Raw genomic sequence first — 27,637 nt, 5'->3', positions numbered from 1 at the left:
CCAACTATTGCCAAAATCGACTCAATTGAAGTTCACAACACAATTTGAATCTGCGAGTTAGCTCCATTGAAATCATTTTGCAACACTTGTGGCGATGTTAATGAATCATGACAAGTTGTTGAAAATGGATGTATTGAATTGAGCCATCGATTCATTGAGACATCATAATCACTATCTGACAGTGAAAGCAGATAATATTCAGTGTGGTATATTACTAAAATTACATGTTAGGTATAGATAAACAACAGATATACAATAGATATCGATACTGTCTTAATATTATGATACATAAATAATTTACAGATAAATCTAATGTTTTGTTAGTTGATATTGTTTGTAGAATATGTTTAGTATTTAGATACGTAATACTACACTACACAGATAGTAAAATTTTATATAGTTATTTGCTTTTTTGTACATTTCATATTCCAATCTAAAAAACAAGTTAAATTGTTCAGTATGTATTACATACTGAAATCATTGATGAATTCAAAATAAAATATAGAAACCAATTGAGTAAAATTGCCATGTTAAAAAATAAAATAGGTAGACACCTATACATAACAATACATAAATGTTTCAAGCACTTTTAATTTATTACAAGTGTGTTACTTTTCCCTCTCGTATGAGCATCCTCTGAAAACAAACAGCAAAAATTATAGTAGTTAAATATGTAAATAAGCAGCTTACTGATGACGGCTCCTCGCTTGATCCTATCGCAAGTGTTGTAGTTTGAACCAGGCACAGGGGGGAGTTTGCGGTTGGGGGGTGCGATGTAACCGAGCTCATCTCGCAGAGAGGGGTTCCTCTTGTCCAGAGTTCCGGAAGGATTCATCATTGACTGGTTGTACACTACATCATCTATAGCCAAGGGTTTCATTAGTACAAAACGCCAATCATTCCTTTACACATGGGGGACAAATCTTACATTGAAAGAATGCATTGACATTTCAAAGTAGGTACTCATTTTAACATAATGTATTGTTACAGGACTAAAACGCTTTGAATATTTTAAAATTTAAATGCATAACATTTTGTTGTTGACACTAGTAAAATATGATGAAACTTGTTTGAAACAATATATGATATTTCGAGAACAATATTTGACCACTACACAAATGTTAAGATAAATATTTAACTAACACTAATATATTGTTACAAAACAAATTTGAAAACTAAGTAAAATAAACACTATTAAAATTAGCCTTACTAATAAAAGTGTTTTAAATTTTACAAAACTGATAAACAAACATTGTTGCATGATAAACGGTTTATCAGCTTAATAAAATTTTAAAAAAAACATTTAATAGTAAGGCTATAATTACTGGGATAGGTAAGTACCACGAAGAAAAATTAACTAACTGAAATGTTATAGAAAAAATCTATGGTTACATGAATATTCTAAATTCAAAAAACGAAAAACACCAACACATATTAACATTGAAAGGTTATTTACTGAATTAACATTAAAACATAAATTAATATTATTATTTACGTAAAAATTAAAACACGTAATCGACTAATTGCAGCCAAAATGTTAAAAGTTGAGAAGATGAGTTTTAACAACACAAACATGATGAAACAAGGTTAGAAACAAAACATTGTGAGGTGTTATAAACAGAAGCAAAGACGTACCTTTGTCACGAAATAAGGTAATCATTGTAAGTATAAAGTTAATAATTTGGTGAGTATGAAATAATCTCAGTTTGTAGTCAGAGTTTTGAATATATTGATGATAAATTAATTATAAATACAGTAATAATTGGCAATGACATCAAAAAAGCTAAATGGAGATTGCGAGAATTGGAAGACTAGAATGTGCACTGACAGATTCTCAATAAAACTTTTTTCCAAGTACCTAATCAGTTGACAAACTACTAAAAAGTAGTTTATCAGGACTTTTTCTATTTTGGGTAATTCTTTACCTACAACTATCGTTTAAAAATAGCAATCATTTGATTCAACTTAATGACAATAAACAACAACTTTTTGCATTTACGATTTTGAAAAATATTGATATTTAATATTATTTATGAGAAAATTTGCCAACCGACGCACCATTTTGACAGAACACCATCATGAAGTTCGCGCATAATTTGCGTTGGTTTGTAGGCAGTGTAGAAAACATGAAACACATAATCGGCATAATAGACAATTATTCGGGATCGCTGGCCACGCACCCGTTAATCTCTTTTGTTCTATTCATTTTTTTGCTGCATTGAAGTTAGTTAAAATGGTTAAAAATATCACTTCCTCTTTTCCTGAAAGGAAGGGAGGGATGAACTCTAGAACTAAGATTTGCTTTGAATTTGAGTGTCATTTTCAAAATTGGAACTGTTTATCAGACAAGCGATAAAGTACCTACCTATATTATAATACTTTTTAACAAAAAAATATTTTAATTGCCATTTCAAAATTGAAACTGATTCGTCGAGAATTCGGACTATCCTGTGATTTTTCACGTTATTAGTATTTAAGGCGATGCACTACGTCGTGTAATATTTTGAATCGAGCCACTATCAATAACACACCTTACGTGGATGGCGATAAGGCATAAATTCCCTCTTAACACCATCAAACTTTTTTGATTTATGCAAGAAAAAAACAAGGCCAAAAAGTGCCTTTTATTTTATTTTGTGGATGTTCAGGCACAAATATTTAAATGTTTTTAGATCATTTTATAAATAACTTAATTTGCCATATTATACAATAAAACCATAAACGAAAATGGGTTCGTAAGTAGGAGATTTTGAACTTTAAACAGTTTTCATAGGCCTTATACATTATTTTTTTCTGGGCTTATAAAAAGACTTACCTAAAAAATACTCGATTATTTCAAAGGCCAGAATGTATTCTTTACTAAAACTTTAATTAAAGCATCTGAAACATTTCTAGTCGACCAAATTTTCAAACCAAAAACACGTGATTTTGCATTACTACGTAGTGCATCGCCTTAATAAAAGGGATCATGTTTTAAATTAATGGAACAATCAAATATTAGAAAGATAAAATTTAAATAAGTTAAATAATGGCAGGGCATTTAAGCCGGTTTAGCTATTATGTTAAGGGGTTAACCACCATGATGTTTTAAAAAAAATCAATGTTATTTTTGGCTAGATAAATTGTTTATACTTTTAAGAATATTTTAAACGTCCATTTAAAAATTCAGACCATTTCCGAAGTTATAGCAATTAAAAGTGAGCACGGCAGAGTCGGCCTGAAACTCAGGTAGCAATCGGACGAATATCTATAGCCAACATGAGAGCCCGACAGGAGACTAAAGAGGCCAGAAAATTAAGAAGAGCTGCACAAAAGGAGACGGAGGACATCGCGGCAATAATGAAATACTTCAGGAATTAGAGAAAATAATTTAAAAAAATATTTGTTATTAAGACGCTGGCGCTGTGTTTTATTCGAAACTACTTTTTTTCAAACTGGTGTACCAGATATCTCAAGATCTACTTAATTATTTTAAAGTTTTTAAAAAATATTTTTTTGAATGGATTACAGAGAAAATAAGTACGCCATCAGCAAGGATTTTCAAAAGAGGGTCCTACTTGATAGCTCATATCTCCGTTATTGAAAAAAAAATCATAATTATTTCAAATTATTCATAAAACTACTATGTATAAGTGTAAAATAATAATTATTTTATATATTTAATAGCAGCGTCAAAATTTATTTTTATTTCTATTTTTCGGAGCGCCGAGGCGGTGTAACCCCTTTATTAAAATATTTGATTGGTTGATGATGACGATGATGATGATGATGATGATAGTATAGTGGAGGGTAGAGCAATGATTATATTATCAATAGTGTAGTTTCAATCATTACCAAAATCAATTTCCAAAATGAATTGATGATATATGTACCTACTAGATTGATAGTCATTGCTCGTATGAATTTTAATGCAAAACTTATCAGAATCAAAAGAATTAATGTTATTATTAAATTAATTGGTGTTAAAATGCTTGAGCAAATATAATATTTTTATTGCTTTTGAAAAGAGATTTTTGAAAATAATAAGTTTTGCATTTTACAACTTCAACATTCGAGAATATGAAAGCAATGGTTATTAACATTTAATTTTAATGTTTGAACATAGTGGAAGATGGCTAGAAAAATGATGATGACACCAGAAGTGAAAATATTGATGCTATTTTTGAAAACGTATAGTTAGGATGAAGTCAACTAGTCGAATATGACGGTTCCATGATATTTCATCAAAATGACAATTAAAGACACCTTTAAAAAGTGATACATATAGAGTCATTAAAAGTGATGAATAACCAGGTTAAATTATTTACCTATGTAACCTATTTAACCTAGTTTTTGTTTCATCACTTTTCATGACTTTATATCACTTTTTATAGGTGTGTTGAACTGTCATTTTGATGAGATACCCGGTCACCGAATATGACACTATCATGGTATCACATCATTAGCCAAAGGGAAAAATTAGAATGGAGATACTTGATGGCGCAATATTGAAGAACCGGGTGACAAAATCAAGATTTGTGAGACATATTCTCGAATGTGAATGCGGAAAGAAGAGTAGTAAGGAAGAGAAAAAAGCTTGCAGGCGCCATGCCACAGCATACATACAGTACACGTCCTTCTGACCTCGCAGTCGGTGCGGCTGATGCCTCCGGGCGAGGGTCACACAGATCACAACAATACCAACTACCAGCACCACGATCGTGGCTAGGATAGGCACCAGGACCTCTGGCTCCAACCAGGCCTTGAGCCACACGGGGATCTGTGCCTCGGTAATCCCGACAATACCGCCTCCGGGTAGCGGCGCGATGGTTCCTAAAGTAACAAATATAAAATGATTGGATTCAGTACCTTTGTTTGGATCCCGACCTCCGCGGACGACGCATATGACTATGATAGCTATAATGATGACTAGGATTGCTGCCACGACCGGCACTATGAGGTTAAGATTGGAAAGGAGAAGTCGAATTGTCTCTTCCGTTGTCAGTGACGGCGAATCGCGGGCCGGTGCAACCGTACCTGAAATTCATTCAAACCGCATTAACTAATGGATAAATCATTTATCATGAGTCACAACTAATTTTTTATGATATTGATGACAAAATGATTTTTTAACAGGTAAGTATTTTAAACTCTTTTTAACATTAATTATTGCGGTTATTCAAAATGAATTTATTCAGGTACGGTATCAAAAAGAGTGCAAGAAATATATTGGGTGTGCAGCGGAGATTAACATACTTTATATTTGAAAACATTAAAAGATTTTCGAATATTTTATAAGAATTAGTATTATTTTTATTGACTTGTATCTAAAAAGTAACTATTCTATTGTAATAAATAAATTAATGTTATGTGAAAGTTATGAAAAAGATACTAACCTCCGGTAACAGTAAGGGTAGCGAATTCATATTCGGCAACATTGAAGCCAGCATTGTTGTGAGCGGTGATTCTCAGTAGGTACCAGGTAGCGGCTTCTAAATCTAATACAACAAAGTTGCCGCCGGGTTTCACACTGTTTGAGATTTGATTCCATTCGGCAGCTCCCCTAAAACATTACATTTGGCATATACAAATATATATTTTTTAAATTTATAACTAAACCGGGGTATAATTTTTGATTATTGCTTAAAGTACCTATTAAAAGAATCAATTAATTTTAAAATGGCAACACAACATCGTGCTCTTTTTTTGAATAATTTTACACTAGAGAACTAACTGTCAGATTGATTAAAGGTGTAAAGTGAATGTAGGGAAAATATCATGTTTAACATTAATAATAAATTGATATTATTGTTTACCAGTATTCTTGTGTCACTTATTACTTACTTCTTCTTGTTTTCAACAACGAAGTGAGTCATTGGGCACCCTCCGTCTTGCCACTGCTTGAGGTGAAGAGTCACACTTCCGCTAGATACTTCCATAAAGTCAGCAGCTCTAGGTACGATTGGTTTTGATCCTCGGGTGCGGGCGTTGAGAACATCGCTGGCCTCACCGGTTCCAATGCTGAAATAATCCATGAACAGATCAGCTAACAGCTATCATCCACTTTTAAAAAAAATCAACGAATGTTTATTTAGAAACATATAAAATTGATTGCAAATTTATTTATAATAAAAATATCTTACCTGTTGTAAGCAGTCACATAAACTTGGTACCTAGATCCGCAGTACAGATTTTCCAATGTGTAGGTTGTAGCTTGGCTCGATACCTAAAATATGAAAATAATTTCATATTTCATAATAACAGCAATAAAAATTACTGTTAAACCATACACGAAAATGTCAAGCCATATAAAAATAAGGTAAAATTTCGATCGCGCTGGCCTCGCTTATTATGAATATTTTTTAGATAAAACCTTTAGATTCACCTTAATTACTGTACGACACAACTTTTAACCTTCGGGGAGGTGGAAAATATTGCAATAAAAATTTCAATTACGTAAAACTAAAATTAGCTTTCGTTTTGTGAAACGAGACCGTCCATTTTCAAACTTTTATTTGTTTATTGTCAGATGTCATTTTGTTTTGTTGGTATTTCTGTTACTATAGGACAAAACGAACGGCTAGAAGTAGCTAGAGACAATCGCGTGGGCGTTTTTTTTAATGTTAAAAAATTCCGTCAAATTAGTATTTACCTAATATGCATGCATTATGTGCGTTGTGATTGAAATTTATTAGCTGGATTTTATTTTTTTACGTTCAAATTTTATTTAAGTAAACTATATCTGCAATGTTGAGCGGCTACGCTAAGTTTGTAATACAAAAGAAAGTGCCCCTTTTATAGCGCCTGCTCGCGTCAAGGCAAAAAAAACATCCCAGTTTTCAAGTAGTTTAGCGGCTACGCTAGGTTTGTGTAACATGGTTTGTGATTCAAAAGAATGTGTCCCCTTAATACCGCCTGCTCGCGTCAGGGCAAGAAAAACATCCCAGTTTTCTATTAGTTTAGCGGCTACGCTAGGTTTGTGTAACACGGTTTGTGATTCAAAAGAAAGTGTCCCCTTTATACCGCCTACTCGCGTCAGGGCAAGAAAAACATCCCAGTTTTCAAATAGTTTAGCGGCTACGCTAAACCTACCGCTAAACGTTACCTAGCGTAGCCGCTAAACTATTTTAAAACTGGGATGTTTTTCTTACCTTGACGCGAGCAGGCGGTATAAAAGGGACACTTTTTTTTTAATCACAAACCATGTTACACAAACCTAGCGTAGCCGCTAAACTAATTGAAAACTGGGATGTTTTTCTTGCCTTGACGCGAGCAGGCGGTATAAAAGGGACACTTTCTTTTGAATCACAAACCATGTTACACAAACCTAGCGTAGCCGCTAAACTAATTGAAAACTGGGATGTTTTTCTTGCATTGACGCGAGCAGGCGGTATAAAGGGGGCATTTTCTTTTTCACCATAAACCATGTTACAAAAACTTAGCGTAGCCGCTCAACATCGCAGAAATAGTTTACTTAAATAAAATTTGAACGTAAAAAAATAAAATTCAGCTAATAAAATTCAATCACAACGCACACAATGCATGCATATTAGGTAAATACTAATTTGACGGAATTTTTTAACATTAAAAAAAACGCCCGCGCGATTATGTTTCTAGCCACTTCTAGCCGTTCGTTTCGTCCTATAGTAACAGAAATACCAACAAAACAAAATGACATTTGACAGTAAAGTTTGAAAATGGACGGTCTCGTTTCACAAAACGAAAGCTAATTTTAATTTTACGTAATTGAAATTTTTATTGCAATATTTTCCACCTCCCCGAAGGTTAAAAGTTGTGTCGTACAGTAATTAAGGTGAATCTAAAGGTTTTATCTAAAAAATATTCATAATAAGCGAGGCCAGCGCGATCGTAATTTTACCAAAAATAATTATAAATTCACAAAAAAAATATACATTGTGAGTAAAAAATTTTTTTATGATTATAGTAGATACCTGAACAGTTTCCCAATCTCCGAATTCCTGTTTGTAATGAATGGTATATCCGTGAGTTGGGGTTCCGTTGACGGGGCGAAGTCTGAGAGAGAGGGAAGATACGCTACTGGAGGCTAGAGCGACAGCAGGGGGGAAGGGAGGGGCTGCAAACATATAACAACGATAATAAGCTAATTTACCAAATAATTTTTTTTAAAAGAGTAGGTTAAAGTTTTATATTAGAGCCTACCATGGACAGTGAGCTTATGTGTGACGGTGTCAGTTCCGAATTGGTTCTCAACGAAGCATGTGTAGTCTCCTGCATCATCCCTTGCAACTCCGGCAATCAACAGAGATCCTTCGGGCAGTTGGCGTACTCGGTCAGAGGTTTCCAGTGGTTCGCCTTTAACCTGAAAATGGTAAACATGACATTAATAAAAAAATAAAACTTAATAAGAAACATACCTCATTGCATAATGTAGTTATTCTAACCTTCCATGTGATGGTTGGTGGAGGTACTCCCACAGCTAGACAGGGCAACTTAACATCTTCCTTGTAAGAGGCGGTGAATGAATCATCGAAAGAAGCAACCTTGGCAGGAACTAAAAAATAAAACATTCATAAAACGGTTGATTAAAATTAAAATACTCAAACTTTATGTAGTTCACATCATATCAATATTTAACCTTTAGTATTGGGGCTGGTAGAAACGGTAGGTGAGGGTTGTCCTTCGCCAATAACAGTTGAGGCAGTAACCCAGAAGTCGTAACGCGATGACTTCAAATCAGTGGCGGAATAACTCATTTGGAGAGCGGGTACCTAAACAGAAAATAAAACAAAACTTAGAATAATTAATTAAAAAAATTATTGTATTTTAAGTAGATTGATTGGAGAATTACAGACCTTGTTGCTGATGGGTTCGGATCCTGGCATTTGTGTGTAGACGGTGTAGTGGGTAACAATGCCGTTGGGTTGAGTAGGGGCTCTCCACGAGACCAGAATAGCATTGAGGCTCATAACCAGAGCTTTGACAGCGGTGGGTGCTTCAGGGACTGCGGTAAAAGAAAAAAATATAGTTCCCATTTGCAAGAGAAATAATAAAATGTGATTATAAAAAATGAATGAATGATTTTTAACATTAAATATTTACCGTCTTGTTCAGTCTGGCAATGAATTGGAGTGGATCGAACGCCATCGCCTCCGGAGGTAGTGGCCAATACTTCCATGGAATAGTTAGTGTATTTCTTCAGACCGTGCAAGATGGTTTCGCTGCTAGAGGTAATCTTGGTATCCTTTGACTTTTCATCTGTAAACAAATAATGTTTAACCTTTAGAACGCAAGCACCCCCAAACTATTTTCCCAAATTATTTTCCTACAAACCAATTTTCTGATTTCGTAACACCTCACTTATTTTTGGAAAATGATGTTTTTGTAAATTGTACCGTCGTACCAGAGAATGTGTTTACGTGTTTATAACAATTGTATACATCCATCATAAGAGTAGTTTTTCCCAGAATGGCTACTTATATTCAGAGAAATTATTATTGTTATAAAAATTATATACATAATAAAGATATACGAAAATATAATAACCACCATCCTGAAAAACTCTGAACTTTAAACGAGCCGACTTCGACACAATTAACTGCCATCTATCAAATATAGACTGGTCGGTTTTTGTATGATGAAAATATTGAAAAATCTTTAGACAAACTTTATTTAATATTTTCTAATACTATTGAATCCTATATACCTTTTTACACACCCAGAGAATGTACCTATCCAGTTTGGTTTTCATCAGAACTCACTGCCTCTCTTCAGCAAATAAAAAGTCAACATAAAAAATTCAAACAAAACAAATCCACAACTGATTATACAAACTTTAGTGAAACCAGAAAAAAATTCAAGTTCTTTCCAAACAATGCTACAAAATGTACATAAATTACTACCAAGGACACAGTTTTTAAATCCAAAAACCTCTGTAAAATTTCTTAAGAAAATGAACAACCAAAACACAGACTACCCGCCAATAATGCACATAAATGAAATCAGTGCAAACAATACACAGGATATTGTAAATCTATTTTCACACTTCTTCAAAACGTATACAATGAAGAAACTCCAGATACCAGAATACATGAGTAAGACTACACGTCTAACAAATTGCCATATCACACAAAAATATTGCAGAAAGAAATTAATTTCCTTAGACACTGACAAATCCGCTGGCCTAGACAACATTCCAACAATATTCCTTAAAAAATGCTCCACTATAATACCTTAACCACTTACGTTAATGTTCAATTGTCTCTTGTGCCTTGGATATTTTCCAAACTGCTGGAAATCAAGCTTCATTATACCTATCTTCAAAAAAAGGGACGAAGGTGATATAACCAATTATCGCACCATTTGTTTACAATCAGTGCTACCCAAGCTTTATGAATCACTAGTCCTTGATGAAATCTATCTCAAATTAATTGACGAAAAACAACACAGTTTTACCAAAGGTAGATCAACCGCAACTAACTTAACAATATTTCAAAACTTCATATTAGAATTTTTTGCAAAAAATAAACAATTTGACTGCATATATACAGACTTTCCGAAGGCATTCGACAAAGTATCTCATAAGCTACTAACCCAAAAACTGTATTCCCTAGGATTAAGAGATAATATGCTAAAATGGTTTACTAGTTATTTATCAAACTGTAAACTGTTTGTTAAAATAAAAATCTTCATTATCTAAAGCTTTCCGTGCGACTAGTGGCTTACCGCAAGGTAGTCACCTTGGTCCAGTTTTATTCCTCATTTTCATCAACGATATAACAAATTGCTTCGAAGATATCGAAGTATTGCTCATTGCTGATGACATCAAGCTATACAAAAAAATTACTGATGAAAATCATTTTCAAATAGTACAGCAAATAATTAGTAAGTTTAAAATTGGTGCTTACAAAATAATCTATTCTTAAATGTAGAAAAGTGCAAAACCTTGTCTTTCTACCGAAACAAATCTCCTATTTTATTTGAATATTACATTAACAACACGGCATCAGAAAGAGTCGAGATGAAAAACTAATCTTCGCTGGAAACATCCACCAAATTGCGAACAAAGGTGTGAAAATGAGGTCATATTAAGAACAACCAATAACTTTAATTCCGTACAAGCCATAAAACTGTTATACGTGTCTCTAGTCAGAAGCCTAACAACTCAGTAGTTTGGTCTCCCCCTTACAAAATTCATATTACATAATAACATTGAGCGAATACAAAAAAATTCTATGTTTCATAAATTTTTAATTAAATATCCTGCTAGAATACATAAATTATACTTTCCTATTAAGTACTCTAAAAATTCATACATTTTTTTCTTATTTAAAATACTAAACTCTAAATTAAACTGTTCCGAACTCCTGCAACTTATAAACTTAAACATACCCACTAGATCAACAAGACACAATACTGTATTCCACCACAGTGTGCAGAAGCACAACTACGTTGCTAATTCTCCCATACAGAGGTTTCACACTATGGGAAATCAATACTTGACATTGACATGTTTAATGTTGACTTGGTGAATTTTGTGGATCATATTAAAACCTATTCCAACCCTATTCTTGAACCTTTAGTTGTCTCTTCATTAACCTATCTTACCGTATCTTTATAAAATGTTTGTTTCTTGTATTTTTAATTTATGTATGTATGAATTTTTTGTTTATTGTAATCTTATATTTATTATTTGTTTTAAATTATGCATCATGTCAAAATTTTACCACTTATAACTATGTAACTACGGACATAAAATGAATAAAATAAAAGTTTTATTAAATTTTTCATAAAGCCAAATAAGTGTTCTTCACAATAATAAAAATATATTATAAAAGGCTTTCCTGTAAACATATCACAGAATAAAACACGAAAAACAATAGAGCGAACCGTGCGAGCTGATGAGTGACGCAATAGGAACTTTGAGATTATTACTATGCGTGAGTGCTAGATGAAGCGAAAGAGAAGATTTCTTATCTGGTTTATTATTTTTTTGCCAAATCGAATATGATTTATTTTATTGTGCTAGGAGCATTTATTAAGATCCAAAATCTCACAAAAAAGAAGAATGTTTTTATGTTGACGTTAGGCAAAATCGGCACACAAGCGGTTAACAAGTTTATTGCCAATCACTTATGGGTGAACCAAGCATATGTCGTTTTAATGGTAACAAAAGCTCCAGGCAGCGAATGTGTTAAAGTCTTTATACATTAAAATTTGCTAATGTAGAAAACTTAAAAATTGAATATAAAATAATTTTCGCTTTGCCAATTTGACAAACATTGTTGTCTTTTTATAAAATGAATACTTACCATACCAGCTATCGCTAGGTCCGTAGATAACCTTGTATCCCTTGATGACTCCGTTGGCCGATGCGAGAGGGGGGCTGACCCAGGAGACGCGGATGGTCTGGGCGGTGAGGGTGGTGCAAAGGGCATCATGGGGTGGTGCACTGGGGACACCTTCAGCAGTGTAGGCCTTCATCTCCTCAGAGATCGGACCGGAGCCCATCTTGTTGAATGATTGCACGACAACCGAGTATTGAGTGTATGTCCTAAAATACATAATTAAGACATGAATTAAATTTAAAAAAAACTAACTAACCATCACACCGTTTCTCGGCAGGGGTAGGCAGAGAGACTGCCACACAAGTCTGTCTCGGCACACACTACTTGCTTCATTCACATTTTTTTATTTTTTTTATTTAAAGAAAGCAAGACAAAAATATATATTACAGTAAATAATAAAATAAAATACAGAAAAAAAACAGAAAAGTTCCAATAAACTACTTTTCAGTAGTTTGTCGATGGCAACTTTTCACATAAAAAAATATCAAAAAAAGATAAAAACTTATTTTACTTAATGACACAAATTGTTATTTTTTTATAACAATAAAAAAATAACAATTTGTTTTAAAAATATAAAAACATATACACAACAGTGATAGTATCTACCTATAGTTTGTATTAGACTCTAATTTATTTATTTTTGTTTATTGCAGAAACAAACAGTACATAATTACATAGATGACAATAGTTACAAAATTATAAAAGTTAATACAATAATTGGTACCAATGACATGTAGCTGACATATATGCATATGAGGTATATTATACATTTTACGGTTAAGTTACATTTTTAAGTTAAGTTAAATTAGTGTGCTGGGGAAGGAGAGAGGTGTGTGTGAGTGTTTGTGTGTGTGTGCACGTGTGCATGTGAGTTTGTATGCACCTTTATTCGAGGACCTTCACAGGCCTTTAGACCCAGAATCCGAGGACTCACACGAATCCGAGGACGTCCTCGGATTCAAAATGCGAAAAACTGAATATGTACCTATAATCTATGCGTTCTGATTGGTCAACTGTCGAAATTTTGGGCCGATCGGAGAGAGTCCTCATTTTCGTGGCGAAAAATATCGTGTTTAATTTGGCTAGTGTTTCATTAGTACGGATGTGTGACCACCAGGGCGGCGCCGCTAATGCTGGAAATCACACACAGACCCTAAACCGAGGACTCTCTCAAAGTCCTCGGTTTCGTGTTAAAAGGTGCCGATTGCCGGAATGTGAACACCAGGAGGCGCTGCAAGCTCGAGTGTCAAGAAATCTCACCTACGCCCTAAACCGAGGACCCGTCGTTCGAAATTCCTACGTGCATGTGTATATAATAAGTATTGCACTATTAAGATTGTGCCGACAAGGAATTCAGTTTTTGACTGTTGAAACAAAATTCAATATTGCGTTTAGTTCGTATTGTGAACTATGTTCTGTAATACTGTTTAATTCGATGTACGGTATTGTAATATTTAATAAGTAATTAGGACACCTGATCAAGTATTTGATTAATCCGCATCATATATTCTTCTTTCACTCCATTCTTCGTTAATACGCTCTATTTCGGTACTTTCCGTATTATGAAAGCCGATTACTAGCCGATCTGCTGTTGCACCGGGCGGCGTATTTCCTTTTACGTGTTCAATAGGAGGCATCATTGCCTCGAAACCCGCACGGGTTTGTAACGCCATTCTCCTTCCAAACCCGTGCTCAATATGAGGCACGCATCCTCCTACTGAACACGGGTTTGTAACGCCATTTCTCTTTACAAATCCGTGTTCAGTACGAGGCATGCGTCGTCCAATCGTTTATAATTACCATGCGCATTAATTGAGCACTACGGATCCGTGTTGGTTTCGAAAGATTTTTATTTTTTAACGCCCTAGTGGACTTTTACATGGAATTTTAGTAATTGTAAGAAAACAAGACAAATGGATATAATTAAATTTCGTGCAAATCATTAAAATATCAATACGATGATTCAATATATAATACTGCTCTTAGCCTGAAATGATAAATAAAAGAAACTATTTATTTATTAATATAAACGCCATAATAGGCTTTAACATTAAAGTGATACATTGTATTATAAGTATGCAGTGGTACACAGAAGGGAAAAAATATTTAAAGTATTAAGGACAAAATAAGAATGTGAGTACTTCGAAATATTATCGCTGAAATGATACAGTTGTTATTAGAAGTACACTGAGATAATGTTGAAAGAAAATAAAAAAAGAACTATGTACTTTTGTTATTTTGATTGATTAATATAAGACATAATATAAAACAAAGTATGTATGTATGGAAAATCTAGTATTTAGATACAGGATACAATTATTTAATGTGGGTTACATAAAAAAAGAAAAAATATGAAGTACTCATAAGGTAAAGAATGTTATAATAATATAGAACATTTTACGTAATTCCTTGGGCCTCGACAGTATTTTGTGAGAGGTTTAAAATATTGCCGTTTTGTAATAAAATCCCAATAATAGAATATTTCTAAATATATCCGAAAACTAATAACCGTTTTGGAAAGGTTATGAAATGTCCTTTCAAATTTTATAATTCAAAATAAATATTTAATTGTAAAAATATAAGTATTTTGCATGCCAGCATAAGGAAGTTTTAAAAATGACTCATCTTACGATTTTTGTAAATAAAATTACTGATAATGAAAAAAAACGCATTCATATTGTGATAGACTAATGTATTATAAACGATATTGTCATCTCAGTTTTTGTCGTGCAATATAAAAAAATAATCAATATAAAATGCTCAAAGTACATAATTATTTTTTCAAATAGCGTTTGGAAACTTAGGATTCGTTTATGTTGGACTTCTTAATTATTTTGCGGTAAATTTTTAGATTTTTTTATAAAGCGTGATTTTTTCTCTTTTTAACACCGTTAAGATCATATCCTAACTATGAACCATGAAAGTAAGGGAGATACAACGATTTCTATGAGACATGAGATTAAAAATGTGTAAAAAAGGTGACTTGTTTTTAAGTAGAATAGATCAAAATTATTAACATCAAGTATATCTATTCATACATTCGCATGTTTATAATTGAGTATTTATTTATTTATTTATTTATTAAACGCCATAAAAGGCTTTTACAGTAATGTGAAACATGGGATTATAAGTACACAGTTCAGGGCTGTCAGAGACTTGACAATTAGAAATAGCATTTTTGATTAAAATAATACATCCACAAGCAGTTTTTATTGATGCTATACATATACATTTCACATATATGTATATATGTGGAATGTATATGTATAGAACACCATATATATGTTACACATAAAGAAGAACACAACAGTCAGTATGATGCAGTACAAACAGACATTTAACATTTCACAAACATATCAATTACATTCATAACCAAGTATTTTTGCCTTGATGCAAGACGGTGAGGTTTTGAAAATATCAAAAAGGTCTGTATACGTGTTGGCAGTGCGGTGAAAACGCGCCAACGGTGAATGATACAAATAGTTAGTGCTATGATTGTCACTGTGGAAAAGATGGTGGAGTCGAGTTGATTTAACAGGGACACGAAAATTTATAACACTTAACATTTGAGGGCAGTCTATGAGATTGTTCAGTAATTTAAAAAGTATAAGAATGTCATTAATAGTTCGCCGGGTAGAAAGAAGTGGTAGATTTAGACCAGACATTAATGTACTATAGCAGATATCAATTACAGGCTGTCTCAATTTGAATTGAACGTATCGAAGAAATTTTCTTTGTACTTTCTCCAAGCGGTGTAAGTTACAGGTATAAATCGGAGACCATACAGGAGATGCATATTCTAGGTGCGATCTCACAAGAGAGCAGTAGAGTAATTTAATTGACTCAATGTTTTGAAAAGTCCTTGTGTTACGCATTACAAAACCTAGAATTTGCATGGCCTTATTGGAAATTGTTTCACAGTGACGATCAAAGGTAAGTTTTCTGTCAAAAATAACACCAAGGTCTTTGATAAATGGTACTAATGCAATTTCATTATTGTTAATTGAATACGATATGGTTATTGGAGTCCGTGAACGGTAAAAACACATGTGGAAACACTTTTTTACGTTTAGGAATAATTTGTTTATTTCACACCAGCTAGCAAGTCTATCTATATTATGCTGAAGGATAAGTGCATCATTTAAACATTTTATAATCTTAAAAAGCTTTAGGTCATCTGCAAATAGAATGAATTTGACATTTTCGAAACATAAAGATAAATCATTTATAAACAATACGAAGAGAAGTGGGCCCAGATGAGAGCCTTGAGGAACTCCAGATGTTACTTTAAATTTATATGAGACTTTATTATTTAATTTTACCATCAGTTCGCGGTTACAGAGGTAACTATTCAACCATTTTAGGAATGATCCATGTATACCAAGGGCTTGCAGTTTCGCGAGAAGGATATTAATATTTAACTTATCAAAGGCTTTTGAAAAGTCAGTATATATTGAATCTACTTGTGCACGAGACGTGAAAGCTTCACAGATATAGTGTTCATACAATAGAAGATTGGTTGTGGTAGACCGACCGGTCACAAAACCATGCTGTTCTGGAGTAATAATATGCCTAAACTTAACAGCAATTTTATCTAAGACAATACTTTCAAACATTTTCGGGGTGGTAGACAGTATGCAAATTGGTCTATAATTTAAAACACAATTTTTATCACCTGATTTAAATACAGGTGTCAAGTGATTAAGTTTCCAAGGATCAGGATATATTCCAGTTTGAAGTGACAGATTGAATATGTGTTGAAGTGGAGCTGCTATAAACTGAGCGCATTCCTTTATGAATACCGGTGGAATTTTGTCAGAACCTGACCCCTTCTTACAATCTAGAGATCTGATCTTTGTATTAACATCATCCAGAGAAATGTGGCATGTTGATATGTCAGTTACATTGGTGTATTTAAATTCAGGTATAGTTACATTATCATTTTTCTGTTCATAAACACTTGAGAAATGATCAGCAAAGAGGTCAACTATTTCTTGATCACTGTCAGCATGTTTTCGCCCTGAATACATTGATCGAGGACAGCCGTTGTTGTCTTTAAGAGAATTCACATAATTCCAAAAATGTTTTGGATTTGACTTGATAGTCTGCTCTACATCTGTAATATAATCTGAATAGCATTTTTTAGATAGACTTTTACATTTATTTCGTAAAACAGAAAAAATTTTATAGCAGTCAGTGGAGTTATCGGATTTAAAGTTAATGTGGGCAATTTTTTTACATTGAATGAGTTTTTTTAGTTCAGTACTAACCCATTTTGGGTAACAGTCGTTACGTTTTACAATAGAAGTTGGTATGCAATTTTCAATAGTATCATAAAGGTTTGAGTTGAACACATTTGTTGCTTCTTCTACGTTTGTAGACATAAAAATGCGGGACCAATTGAGCGAAGAAAGATATAACCGCACTTGATTATAATCGGCTTTCTTGTAGTTTAGTTCGTGAACGGGAGGTTGGGGACTAAGGAGTTCAATGGGTGCCAAATAAATGGTCGCTTGTAAAGGGGGATGATGAGAGTCAATGGATACTATTGATTCACGCGATTCGCTGACATTACTATTATTTATGTTTGATATGACAAGGTCAAGAATTCTGTCATTTATATTTTTAACATGATTTAATTGTTTAAGGTTGAGAAAGTTGATGATATCAATGATTAATTGGGCTTTAGCAGAAATGGGATTTGAAGACTCGGTGGGTTGTACCCAGTTTACATTTGGGAGATTAAAATCCCCAAAAATTATTAATTTTGCATCAGGATATTTCAATTTCAAAGATTCAATTTCATCACAATGTTTACAATACACATCAGCACTAACTTGGGGGGGGATATACACACACACAATTATTATTTTTGTTGCTTTGAGTTTCACTAATATAGCTATTTGTTCAATGTTTTTATTTTTTAGTTTTAATAGTTTTGAATGGAACATCTTTCTGATCGATATTAAAACCCCGCCGCCAATAATATTTTCACGATCCAGCCGGTAAACATCGTAGTTGGTGAAGCCTAATTCAGGGGAAGATATATTTTCATGAAGCCAGGTTTCTGTTAGGCAGTACACATCGTTATTTATCGTTGGAATATTACACCTTAGGGTGTTGAGCTTGGTACGCAAACCTCTAACATTTTGGTAGTAAAATGTTAGTTTCGTGGGGAGTTTTTTGTATTTACAATAACAGGTTTATTGTTCTTATATTTGATTGTGAGACCTATTTCACCGTCTCGGGTTCTTTGGTCTAGGGTTAATCGTAAATTGGCGAGATAATTTCTTTGGGCTGGAGTTTGGTCGGAATAAATTTTAATGCCAGGGTACTCTGTTATGCTATTTTTTTTTCGCAAAATATCAATGGCTTGGGTGGGATTGTCAAGCATCACTTTTAGAGGTCTGGGTTTGTCCGTTTTTTTTATCCCCAGACGAAAGGTTGTGATGTTGGCCTTGGTGATGGTTGAGTTTATGGCCGTTAGTGTATTTGATATTTTTGTCGTGTCATCTGTAATTTTGTCAATTTGAGAGCAGGCCAAGCTTTCAGGAAAGTTGAAAATAATAATGTTTTTCGAACGTTTTTTCCTCTCCTCGAGCTCGTCAGCAGCTTCGCACATTGTTAAATTTGGTAAATATGAAGATTCATGTTGTGAGGTTGATTCTATCAATTTTGAGGAGACCATGTGTTCATATGACTTAACCTGTCCCTCGAGGATTCCAACTTTGACACCAACATCCAGCATGGTGCCAGAGAGGTTGGAAAGTTTGTTTAGTAATTTAGTCATCTGATCTTTAGTTAGTTTAAGTGCCGGATCAGTAATATTACTATATAAAGCACTAATTTCCTCCTTAGCCTTGTTGATATATGATAGTGCATCAGTGGTACTCATCTTGCAATTGGATTTTGTATATTAATAATTTATATAAGATGCAGTGACAACCCTGTTCATGCGTTGTCTATGACGAGAAGTGGGTGGGCGTTTCACTTGTACTCTTCGAAACTTTGATTGTTTAGTATTCTTCCTTCTAATCGGCTTTGTATGTGTGTGTCTAATGGAATCCAGTGACAGTTGAAATTTTAATTAATAATAAAGAATTACCGGTTAGGCAGCTGCAACTGTTGGTACACAATGTTAATTTTTGATTATGGTAAAGTACTCGTGGGTGAAAAACACTACTTTAAGCTCTTAATTTTAATATAATTATTAATTTGTGTGGAGCAAAAATTTACGTGTTGACTGTGACACTTAGTATTGTTACATCGTATTGAGATTATTATGAACTTTAAAATTATATTTGTTTGAAATGTTTAATCAGGTATTGTTAAATCAAGGCTATCAGTTGTAATAATAATTTTGGATTAAAAATCATAATTTTGGAAAATCATAATTTTGAATAAATTATAACATAAAAAAGTAAGTGTGTGCTCACAATTTCTGCGTTATAAATCAATAAAACAGAATAAATAATAATTTTATTTACTCGTCAGGTATATAACATTATAATAGAGATTAAAAAAAATAAAATATGACGAGTTGTACCTATTAAAAACCAAGGATAGAAATAAAACTACATTCAAAGATGTATACGTTATGTGAGGTAATCTACATAACTAGGTACCTACAAATAAAAACATAATAATATATATATTTTTTTAAATCAATATTTTTTGGCAGGAGGTTCATTATCATCAATATTTAATGCAATTTTGTGAATACGTTTTCTCTTGATCAATTAAGACTTGGCTGGTCGTCCTGATTGAATCCTTCCTGTAATAATAATAATAATAATAATTGGATGACTTGTATAGCGCCGTTTTTGTGCAAAATCACCTCAAGGGCGCTGTACTTTCTTTGCGGCGAGCGATCGATATAGGTTTTACATTAATTTTTCGAGATCTCTGCCGGCTATTTTTTTTCCACAATATATATATATATATAATTTTTTTTTATAGTAATACCGCACAAGAGTCCCAACTGCTCCCGTCTGGAGCCAGTGAGACTATGGTATCCCCAATTGGAGTATGTTGTGAGGCTGAGGGTATTGGGGAGGGGAGGGAGATGGGGAAGAGGAAGGTGGGGAAGTACCTGGCTATTCAGATCTGGTCACCAAACACGGCTAAAGCCATTTCAAGCAACGTTTCAATTCTGAATGGTGGTCTTACACCAGGGCGATACTGAGAGTATCTTCCACTCTGAAACGTGCCGCAAATATACTATATATTATTTAAATTAATATTTAAATTAATTAATTGTGAAATAACACAAATTAATCAAATAAAATTTATTTGCGCACGCCGGGTTCGAACCCGCGACCTTCGGATCTGTAGTCAAAAGCGTATACCACTAGACCACGCCGGCATAAATGATAGTATACTCAAATTAAGCTTTGACAAATCACATCCAAACTTGGTGAGAATTTTTGTATGTTGAGCATTTGAATTCCTTTCCAAGATATTAGTAATTCTTTGCCACTGGGCTTGAATATTTCAGGCTAATAGCAGTATTATATATCAAATCATCGTATTAATATTTTAATAATTTACACAAAATTTATTGCATTCATTTGTCTTGTTTTCTTACAATTACAAAAGCCCACTAGGGCGTTAATAAATAATAAATACCTAATAAAAAAGGTTCCTAGATTATGCGTTTTATTGCCCATCCTTAATACATAACAATTTACACATACAAAAAATGTCTCGAGACAAACATGGATCCGTAGTGCTCAATTAATGCGCATGGTAATTATAAACGATTGGACAACGCATGCCTCGTATTGAACACGGATTTGGAAAAAGAAATGGCGTTACAAACCCGTATTCAGTAGGAGGACGCGTGCCTCGTATTGAACACGGGTTTGGAAGGAGAATGGCGTTACAAACCCGTGCGGGTTTCGAGGCAGTACTGCCTCCTATTGAACACGGAAAAGGAAATACGCCACCGGGCGCGCGGGTGGAGGGGTGCATTGCCTGTCGGGTGTCAGCCGTAATGATCTCTTACCAAATTCATATATTTAGATAGGCAATTCAATTTTATTTTGAACCTTTTTTTAAGTTTTCTGCAAATTTATATTTTAAATAAAATATTTAGCAATACGATGAGGCGTATACTTTTGTTGCCTGTTCACCGAACGAGCGAACGTTAGGACGAGCCGCGACGCTTCCAAGATACGTGTAAGAAATTCGTTCCACACTATTTCGAGGACCCAAGACCTCCAAAAACTATGGACCACTAAATCGAGGACCTTCCGAGATCCGTGTATTTTACGTATGTGTAATCCTGAATACGTGGACAGGCCTCGGATATGGGAAGTCCTCAGTTACCGGCTGTGTATTCCGGTTTTTTGAGGACCGTTTTCTAGGTGCTTACCGGGTGTATGATGAAACCGAATAGACAGCAACGATCACGATTAACTTGAGTATACGTATAAGTGTAGAATACTTGTCTACTTTATATAATATAACAGGACCTCGAATTCGGGTAGCCAGTTGAAGTCCTCGAAATCGGGATTGGACAAACAAGGGTGTGTTTGTGTGTGGTTGTATGTGTTATGTGGGCGAATTCAGTGTGCTAAAAAAGTTTTTCTTAAATAGAGGGAGAGAATCAAAAAAATATATCGGTATTTGTGCTTGTTTGAATTGAGTTGAATGTTTAATACAAACTATTTCTTTCAGCGAGCCAATTTTTCAACATAATATTTGTTTTTACATTTGTACATTTTTTTATTTCAGCAGGTAACATATTTAAGCAACTAGGTATCATGTAGTCCAGTGTTCTTTGTCCATATTTGTTTAAATGCTTAGGTACAATTAGTCCTTCATTTATCGTAAAACGAGTATTGTAAGTGTGGTCCAGTCTATTTATGTATATAGGGCTATTCATATGCTGAAATATAATTTTATACCACAGAATTGATCTTATTGAGAAAAATTTAAGATTCTGATAAAGGTATGGAACATTATGCCTTTGTTCGTATAAACTTTTATGAGCTAATAATTTAACTAGTGTAGCGCGCGGCATATCGACCGACGCACGAATCCGAATACTTTCTCCCTCACACGCATAGCGCCGTCTCGCTCGGCCAATCGCAGCCGATTCCCCGTACAGGAAGACACCCCATTGGCCGAGCTACCCCCACCCCTCCGTCAGCGGCCGGTACTGACCGGCCAAAGGGTATATAACGCCGTGCAGCCCATTTGGAAGGCAGAGTATCCAGTCTCCTGGTTAACTAAGCAACAGAATCCTAGTGGTCATTGCCCAGTTAAACACTCCCCAGTACCAAGTCGAGAGAACCCTCCGGGTCCTCCTTGGGAATTCAAGTAACAGCTCCCTCGGGGACATTACTTGTCGGGAGAAGGTAAACACTCCCCAGTACCAAGTCGAGAGAACCCTCTGGGTCCTCCTTGGGAATTCAGGTAACAGCTCCCTCGGGGACATTACTTGTCGGGAGAATCTCCACCCAACTAAGAGACCCCCGGGGCCTCTGTTGTGGCTGTTACGCTGTGTTTAAGTGTACTGAGAACTTTAAGTGATCATTGTTTTTTTACCCTAAGCTGTAAACCCTGTATGTAAGATAAATAAACTGACCGACGATAAAAGCTATTTTCTTACAAACACCCTGACACACTAGTGAATTTTGAACTGATTGAACATGGTTTATACTTGTTTTACATGAAAGTCCCCATGCTGTGATTCCATACCTTATAATAGATTCAGCTAGTGATAAATAAATTATTCTAAGTGTATGTATTGGAACATAGAATTTTAATTGATATAATCTATTAACAATAGATCTCAGACGTTCACAGACTATATTCATATACATTGTCTCATATATACTCTTTTGTTATTCTGGTGGGTATCTCTGGGCGAAAATAAAGGTCCTGCGCGAATTTCTTTAAATCGCTATATCTTCGAAAATAATAAAAATATTTCAATAAAAATTTCTACGTAGTAACTGAGCATACCCAAGTTATAAAAGTACTAAATGAAAATCGAATATTATTTGAAATGCAACTCAATTAACCTTGTAATATGTTTATTACGGTCCACCTATCGGTATTTGCCCATACCTGTTTTCTTTAAATACGCCCAACATCTCTCGCCCGCTTGCACACAGGAGTTGAGTGGGGCGGAACAAAGATAGAGATTCAATTCGGGTTTCACGGTCATAAAAATCCTCATTCCAGGAATTGAATAATTACAATAACAAATAATATACAATGCTTTTGTTGAAATACCGGTATAAACGAAAGGCACAAAGATAAATATAAAAAACGACTTGCATTATGATTCGATAATTATGTACATATAGTTAAAATATTGAATAATTCCGTCTTTTCTGTTATTGAAATGAGGACGGCGCAAAAGGTAGCACTACCCTTCCCGGCATTAAGCATCATTCGAACAAACGGGTAGAACTACCTTTCCCGGCTGAAGTGTGTTAAGAAGATTAATATTTATTTGTATAATTAATGTTATTCTTATGGTCATGTTAAGATAGATGTTTAGAAATATAAATTAATCTAAACGTAATTGAAAAAAGTTACTTACTTCAGGTTTCCAATTTGCAAATGGTGTTCCTTTCCAGTTTCTTTTGAAATATCAACAGTCTCAAACACATAAGCCTTGTCGCTGGATGAAAGTTTGTAGCCTACGTAGTATCTGAAAATGAAAAAAAATATATCATTTTAACCTACAAAATAATAATATGCTGCATACATGGTAAAAATTGGGATTGGAATAGTCTTGGAATTGCAAAACCAGCTCTGGAAATTTCTGATACACATTCACAAAAAAGTTAATTGAAATTCGTTGCAAGTCCATAAATGTAATTTTCGGTTAAATATCAAAACAATTATGTAGATATTTAGCATACAATGTATATTCAAGGTGATGTCTTGATGGATAGACAAATAACTGAACATACATAAAACATTGAGACAGATTGAGCATAATTTACCCTTGAATATCACCATTCCAGTCTTGGGGCGTGGGAGGCTTCCATGTCACTTTAAGGCTGTGTTGGTCCAGAGCTTCTACCTTGAGGTCGGTTGGGGGAGCAGATGGGGCTATGAAAAAAATATAAAATCATGTCATCACGTTAACAAACAAAAAATTGGATTTATATCTTGTTATGTTTATTGCACTTAATTTTTTTTTAAATTTATTTTATTTTATTTTATTTTTATTTTTTTTTAATTTAATATTTGAAAAAATATTTTTTTTTTACATAGATAAGTATACAGGATATAAACAAGATATAAAACAATAGAAATTAAAGTAGCCTTTCCTCACCATAAAGAGATAATGCTCTTGTGTTTGGTGAGGGAATTCTAGTTCAATTATGTACATGTTAGTATTAAGGTAAATAAATTATTAAGAAACAACACAAGATTTAAACAATATTACTTCTAGATGTAAGTAGTTAACGTATTTTGGACTTATAATAGTTTAAGGTAATTTTTTAATTTAAGGTGAAATTCCTGAATATTTTCGATATTTTTTTAATTTAATGGAAGGTTATTAAAATAAATTATGCCTAGATAAAGATATGTATTTTGAATGAGCTTAGTATTAAATTTTGGGATTTGAGTTCATTATTAAGTTTGTATGCCGTTCTTTTTAACTTACATTCTTCGGCAGTGATGATTGTAACGGTATCAGATGGCTCTGATGTTCCAAGTTCATTTTCAGCGACAATCCTCAAATGGTAGGTGGTAGCGGGGTGCAGGCTGAAAACTCCGGCTTCTGTCGTGCTTCCGGGCACCAAGACTCGGTCAATGTCCTTCTCCCATGAGCCCTTGGATCTCTTGTACTCAATCAGGTACTTCTTGATGGGAGAGTTGCCGTCGTAGGGAGCTGCCCAGGAAAGTTGCACAGTGCGGCCGGATTTGTCCAGAACTTTAAGACCGTATGCAGCCTCGGGAACCTCTGAAATATGGGAAAATATTGCATCAGAAAAGGTGCTAACAACGTGAGTACCATAAAATTGTTGGTAAACTTGTTTACATAGTGTGAGAGAGAGTGTGGAAAATATAATTAATAATCAAAAGTCAAACGAGTGAAATTTTAAAAAGGAAAAATTATATGAATTTATTAACCGAGCTTAGTGAAGTCCTGTTATAACTCCACCGTTTGGCATTTTGTTTGTTTTTAAATTTTTATGCAAGCAAGAAACACTCTTATGTTTCCAGTAAATTCTTAATTCAAACATTTCTAATGTACGACAAAGATAAACATTAAAAAAATACATGTCACATGAACGAAATAAACGATAGGACTGGGCTCACAAACCTTGGGGCCTGACGGATTGTGAGGTGTCAAGTGATAAGTGCCGTGCCGTAATAGAGCTATGACAGTTTGCAAATGGCGGTGATTCTTGTTGATACTCGTTGTTACTACTGATTTGTATGTTGCTTTACCGCAAGCATATAAATAAACAGAGTGATTAGACTATTTTAAACAGTGAAGTTTAGTTGTCGACAACATGACTTCGTAATTTTGCGCGCCCAGACCTCTATTCTAGTTGCCCTTACATTTTACATGTCCACGCAAATTTCACACAAAATATCTAAGTTGCGTGTATTTACAAATGAAATGTTGTTTGCACTTTTTAAGGGTGGCACACAACCTTACGTGAGGCGTGACAGTTTAGTACTAAATGAAAATCGAAAGCACTACAATTGACGTAATTTTAGCTAGCCACTTTGAGATTTCTACAGCGTGTCTATATATATTGTAACGCCATTGGTTCCACTGATGTTAATTCAAATGAACTTAACATATCACCGACACTCTCGAGAAAAAAAAGTGTGGGTCTTAAAGAACATAACAAATATGACTTTGGTATTAGTCAAACTCAAGACATAAATACCTTGAATAATCATGTTAATGCTTGTGTCATCTGAGCCGAATGCATTGGTGGCCACGCAAGTAAAGAGCGCACTATCTCCACGTTCAGTCCTCTTAATAGACAGGTCAGATCGCACTCCTCCAGGCAGGATTTCTTCTCGGATCGTGTACCGGCTGTCGCTCTTGGGGTCCAGTCGCTTATTGTTCATGTTCCACAAGATGCCGATGGGCTTCTCTCCAAGGGCTTCGCATTGCAGCACAGCGGGTTCGCTTCGTCGGGCAGTTTGGTTCCTTTGCTTGATGTCAAACTGGGGAGGAGCTATGAAACAAAAATTATTAAAAAAACAAAGGAAAAATGATTTTAAGATAAAAATAATTCAAATAAAAACATCTGAATATTCGGAATTTAAATAATTTCAGAAAGGAACCTTCTAATAAATGAAAAAAATGGTTCTACTTTTGAATTTAATTCTTTTAAAACAAAGGTACAATCTATTTTTTTTATTTTTATCCGTGGTTAATAATTTTGACATCCAACCTATGGGAAAGATTGTTTCTTAAAACTTTTAACAATTTTATTAATAAATCAGATATATAATATTTACCTTGTACGCTTATCAGAATAACGGCGGACAGACCAGATCCAATTCCATTCACAGCTTCGCATAGGTAATATCCTTCATTTGTTTTTTGAATGTTTGAAATAGCCAGAGTTCCATCTTCAACTTTAATGTTGGTATTATTTGGCTTTAGATCTTTGTAATCTCCAGGCGTGTCTCCTGTAAAATCAATTAAAGTGCTGCATTCATTCAAAATTGGTAATTTTTTTGTACATATTCTAACAAAATGGGTAAAATACTAAATTAGTAGTAAAAAAAGGAAAAAAACAATAGGAAGAATATCAGATGGAAAATGACCGGTCAGTGGCCGAGTTTGGGTCCCACTCGGGCGTAGTGTGTTCAATTCCTCGGCTGGCTAAGTCCTACATCATAACACAAGCAACATGTTCCGCTTACTGTGGTGGTAGTAGATTTTCAAATACTTGTCGGGTTATCGGGGAATGATGACATATGTAGCGTAGTGGTCTACGCATTTGACTTTAATTTGGGAGTTTGTTGTTCAATTCTAGCGCATCACAAAATTATATAAACATGGTTTTACCTTAACACACGGGCTCTGTTGCCGTAAATGTAATATTAATAAATAGCTTACCTTCGGCCCTCTTCCATGTGACCTGGGGCCTAGGGAAGCCATCAGCCTTGCACTCTACTTGAGCATCTGAACCCTGAGCAAAAGCTTTATCAGTTGGTTCAAGAATCCAACGAGGGGGAACTGAAATGTTCAAACACGTTATAGAAGATACTCATTTTCTAAAGTGTTGATCATATTTTGTTTTCTAAGTTACTAACATTGATTGTTTCATATTTTATTTTAAAACTTTGTACGTTATTCAGCTTTTATCACTTTTTGT

At 34.1% G+C, this 27,637-nt stretch overlaps 1 protein-coding gene across 35 annotated transcripts in view; it reads right to left on the bottom strand.

Annotated features, from left to right (window-relative positions):
* Positions 1-27,637, bottom strand: part of Dscam1 (Down syndrome cell adhesion molecule 1) — a 175,663-nt gene that overhangs the window by 13,115 nt on the left and 134,911 nt on the right. For 31 of the 35 annotated variants that reach the window (XR_016302632.1, XM_089635741.1, XM_089635734.1 and 28 more), the window contains 18 exons: positions 27,379-27,498; positions 26,772-26,945; positions 26,189-26,485; positions 24,946-25,245; positions 24,275-24,383; positions 23,866-23,976; positions 12,270-12,511; positions 9,061-9,216; positions 8,814-8,962; positions 8,597-8,729; positions 8,403-8,512; positions 8,161-8,320; positions 7,932-8,074; positions 6,123-6,205; positions 5,824-6,000; positions 5,376-5,542; positions 4,606-4,812; positions 691-861 (listed from right to left, as the gene is read on the bottom strand). Coding sequence is in view for 34 of the 35 variants with exons in the window: in XM_089635741.1 (XP_089491867.1) it covers positions 691-861; positions 4,606-4,812; positions 5,376-5,542; positions 5,824-6,000; positions 6,123-6,205; positions 7,932-8,074; positions 8,161-8,320; positions 8,403-8,512; positions 8,597-8,729; positions 8,814-8,962; positions 9,061-9,216; positions 12,270-12,511; positions 23,866-23,976; positions 24,275-24,383; positions 24,946-25,245; positions 26,189-26,485; positions 26,772-26,945; positions 27,379-27,498 (3,009 nt within the window). In the remaining variant the exon portion in view is untranslated. Of the gene's footprint in view, positions 1-690; positions 862-4,605; positions 4,813-4,848; positions 5,017-5,375; positions 5,543-5,823; positions 6,001-6,122; positions 6,206-7,931; positions 8,075-8,160; positions 8,321-8,402; positions 8,513-8,596; positions 8,730-8,813; positions 8,963-9,060; positions 9,217-12,269; positions 12,512-23,865; positions 23,977-24,274; positions 24,384-24,945; positions 25,246-26,188; positions 26,486-26,771; positions 26,946-27,378; positions 27,499-27,637 lie in introns of all 35 variants that reach the window. The other 4 variants (XM_089635747.1, XM_089635745.1, XM_089635743.1 and 1 more) reach the window with 2 other exon arrangements.

Source organism: Hesperophylax consimilis, chromosome 9, assembly GCF_061612785.1.
Source record: "Hesperophylax consimilis isolate HC1 chromosome 9, BYU_Hcon_1.0, whole genome shotgun sequence".
Classification (NCBI taxonomy): domain Eukaryota; kingdom Metazoa; phylum Arthropoda; class Insecta; order Trichoptera; family Limnephilidae; genus Hesperophylax; species Hesperophylax consimilis.
Note: the sequence above shows the minus strand (reverse complement) of the source record. Positions and strands in the feature narration are given on the sequence as shown.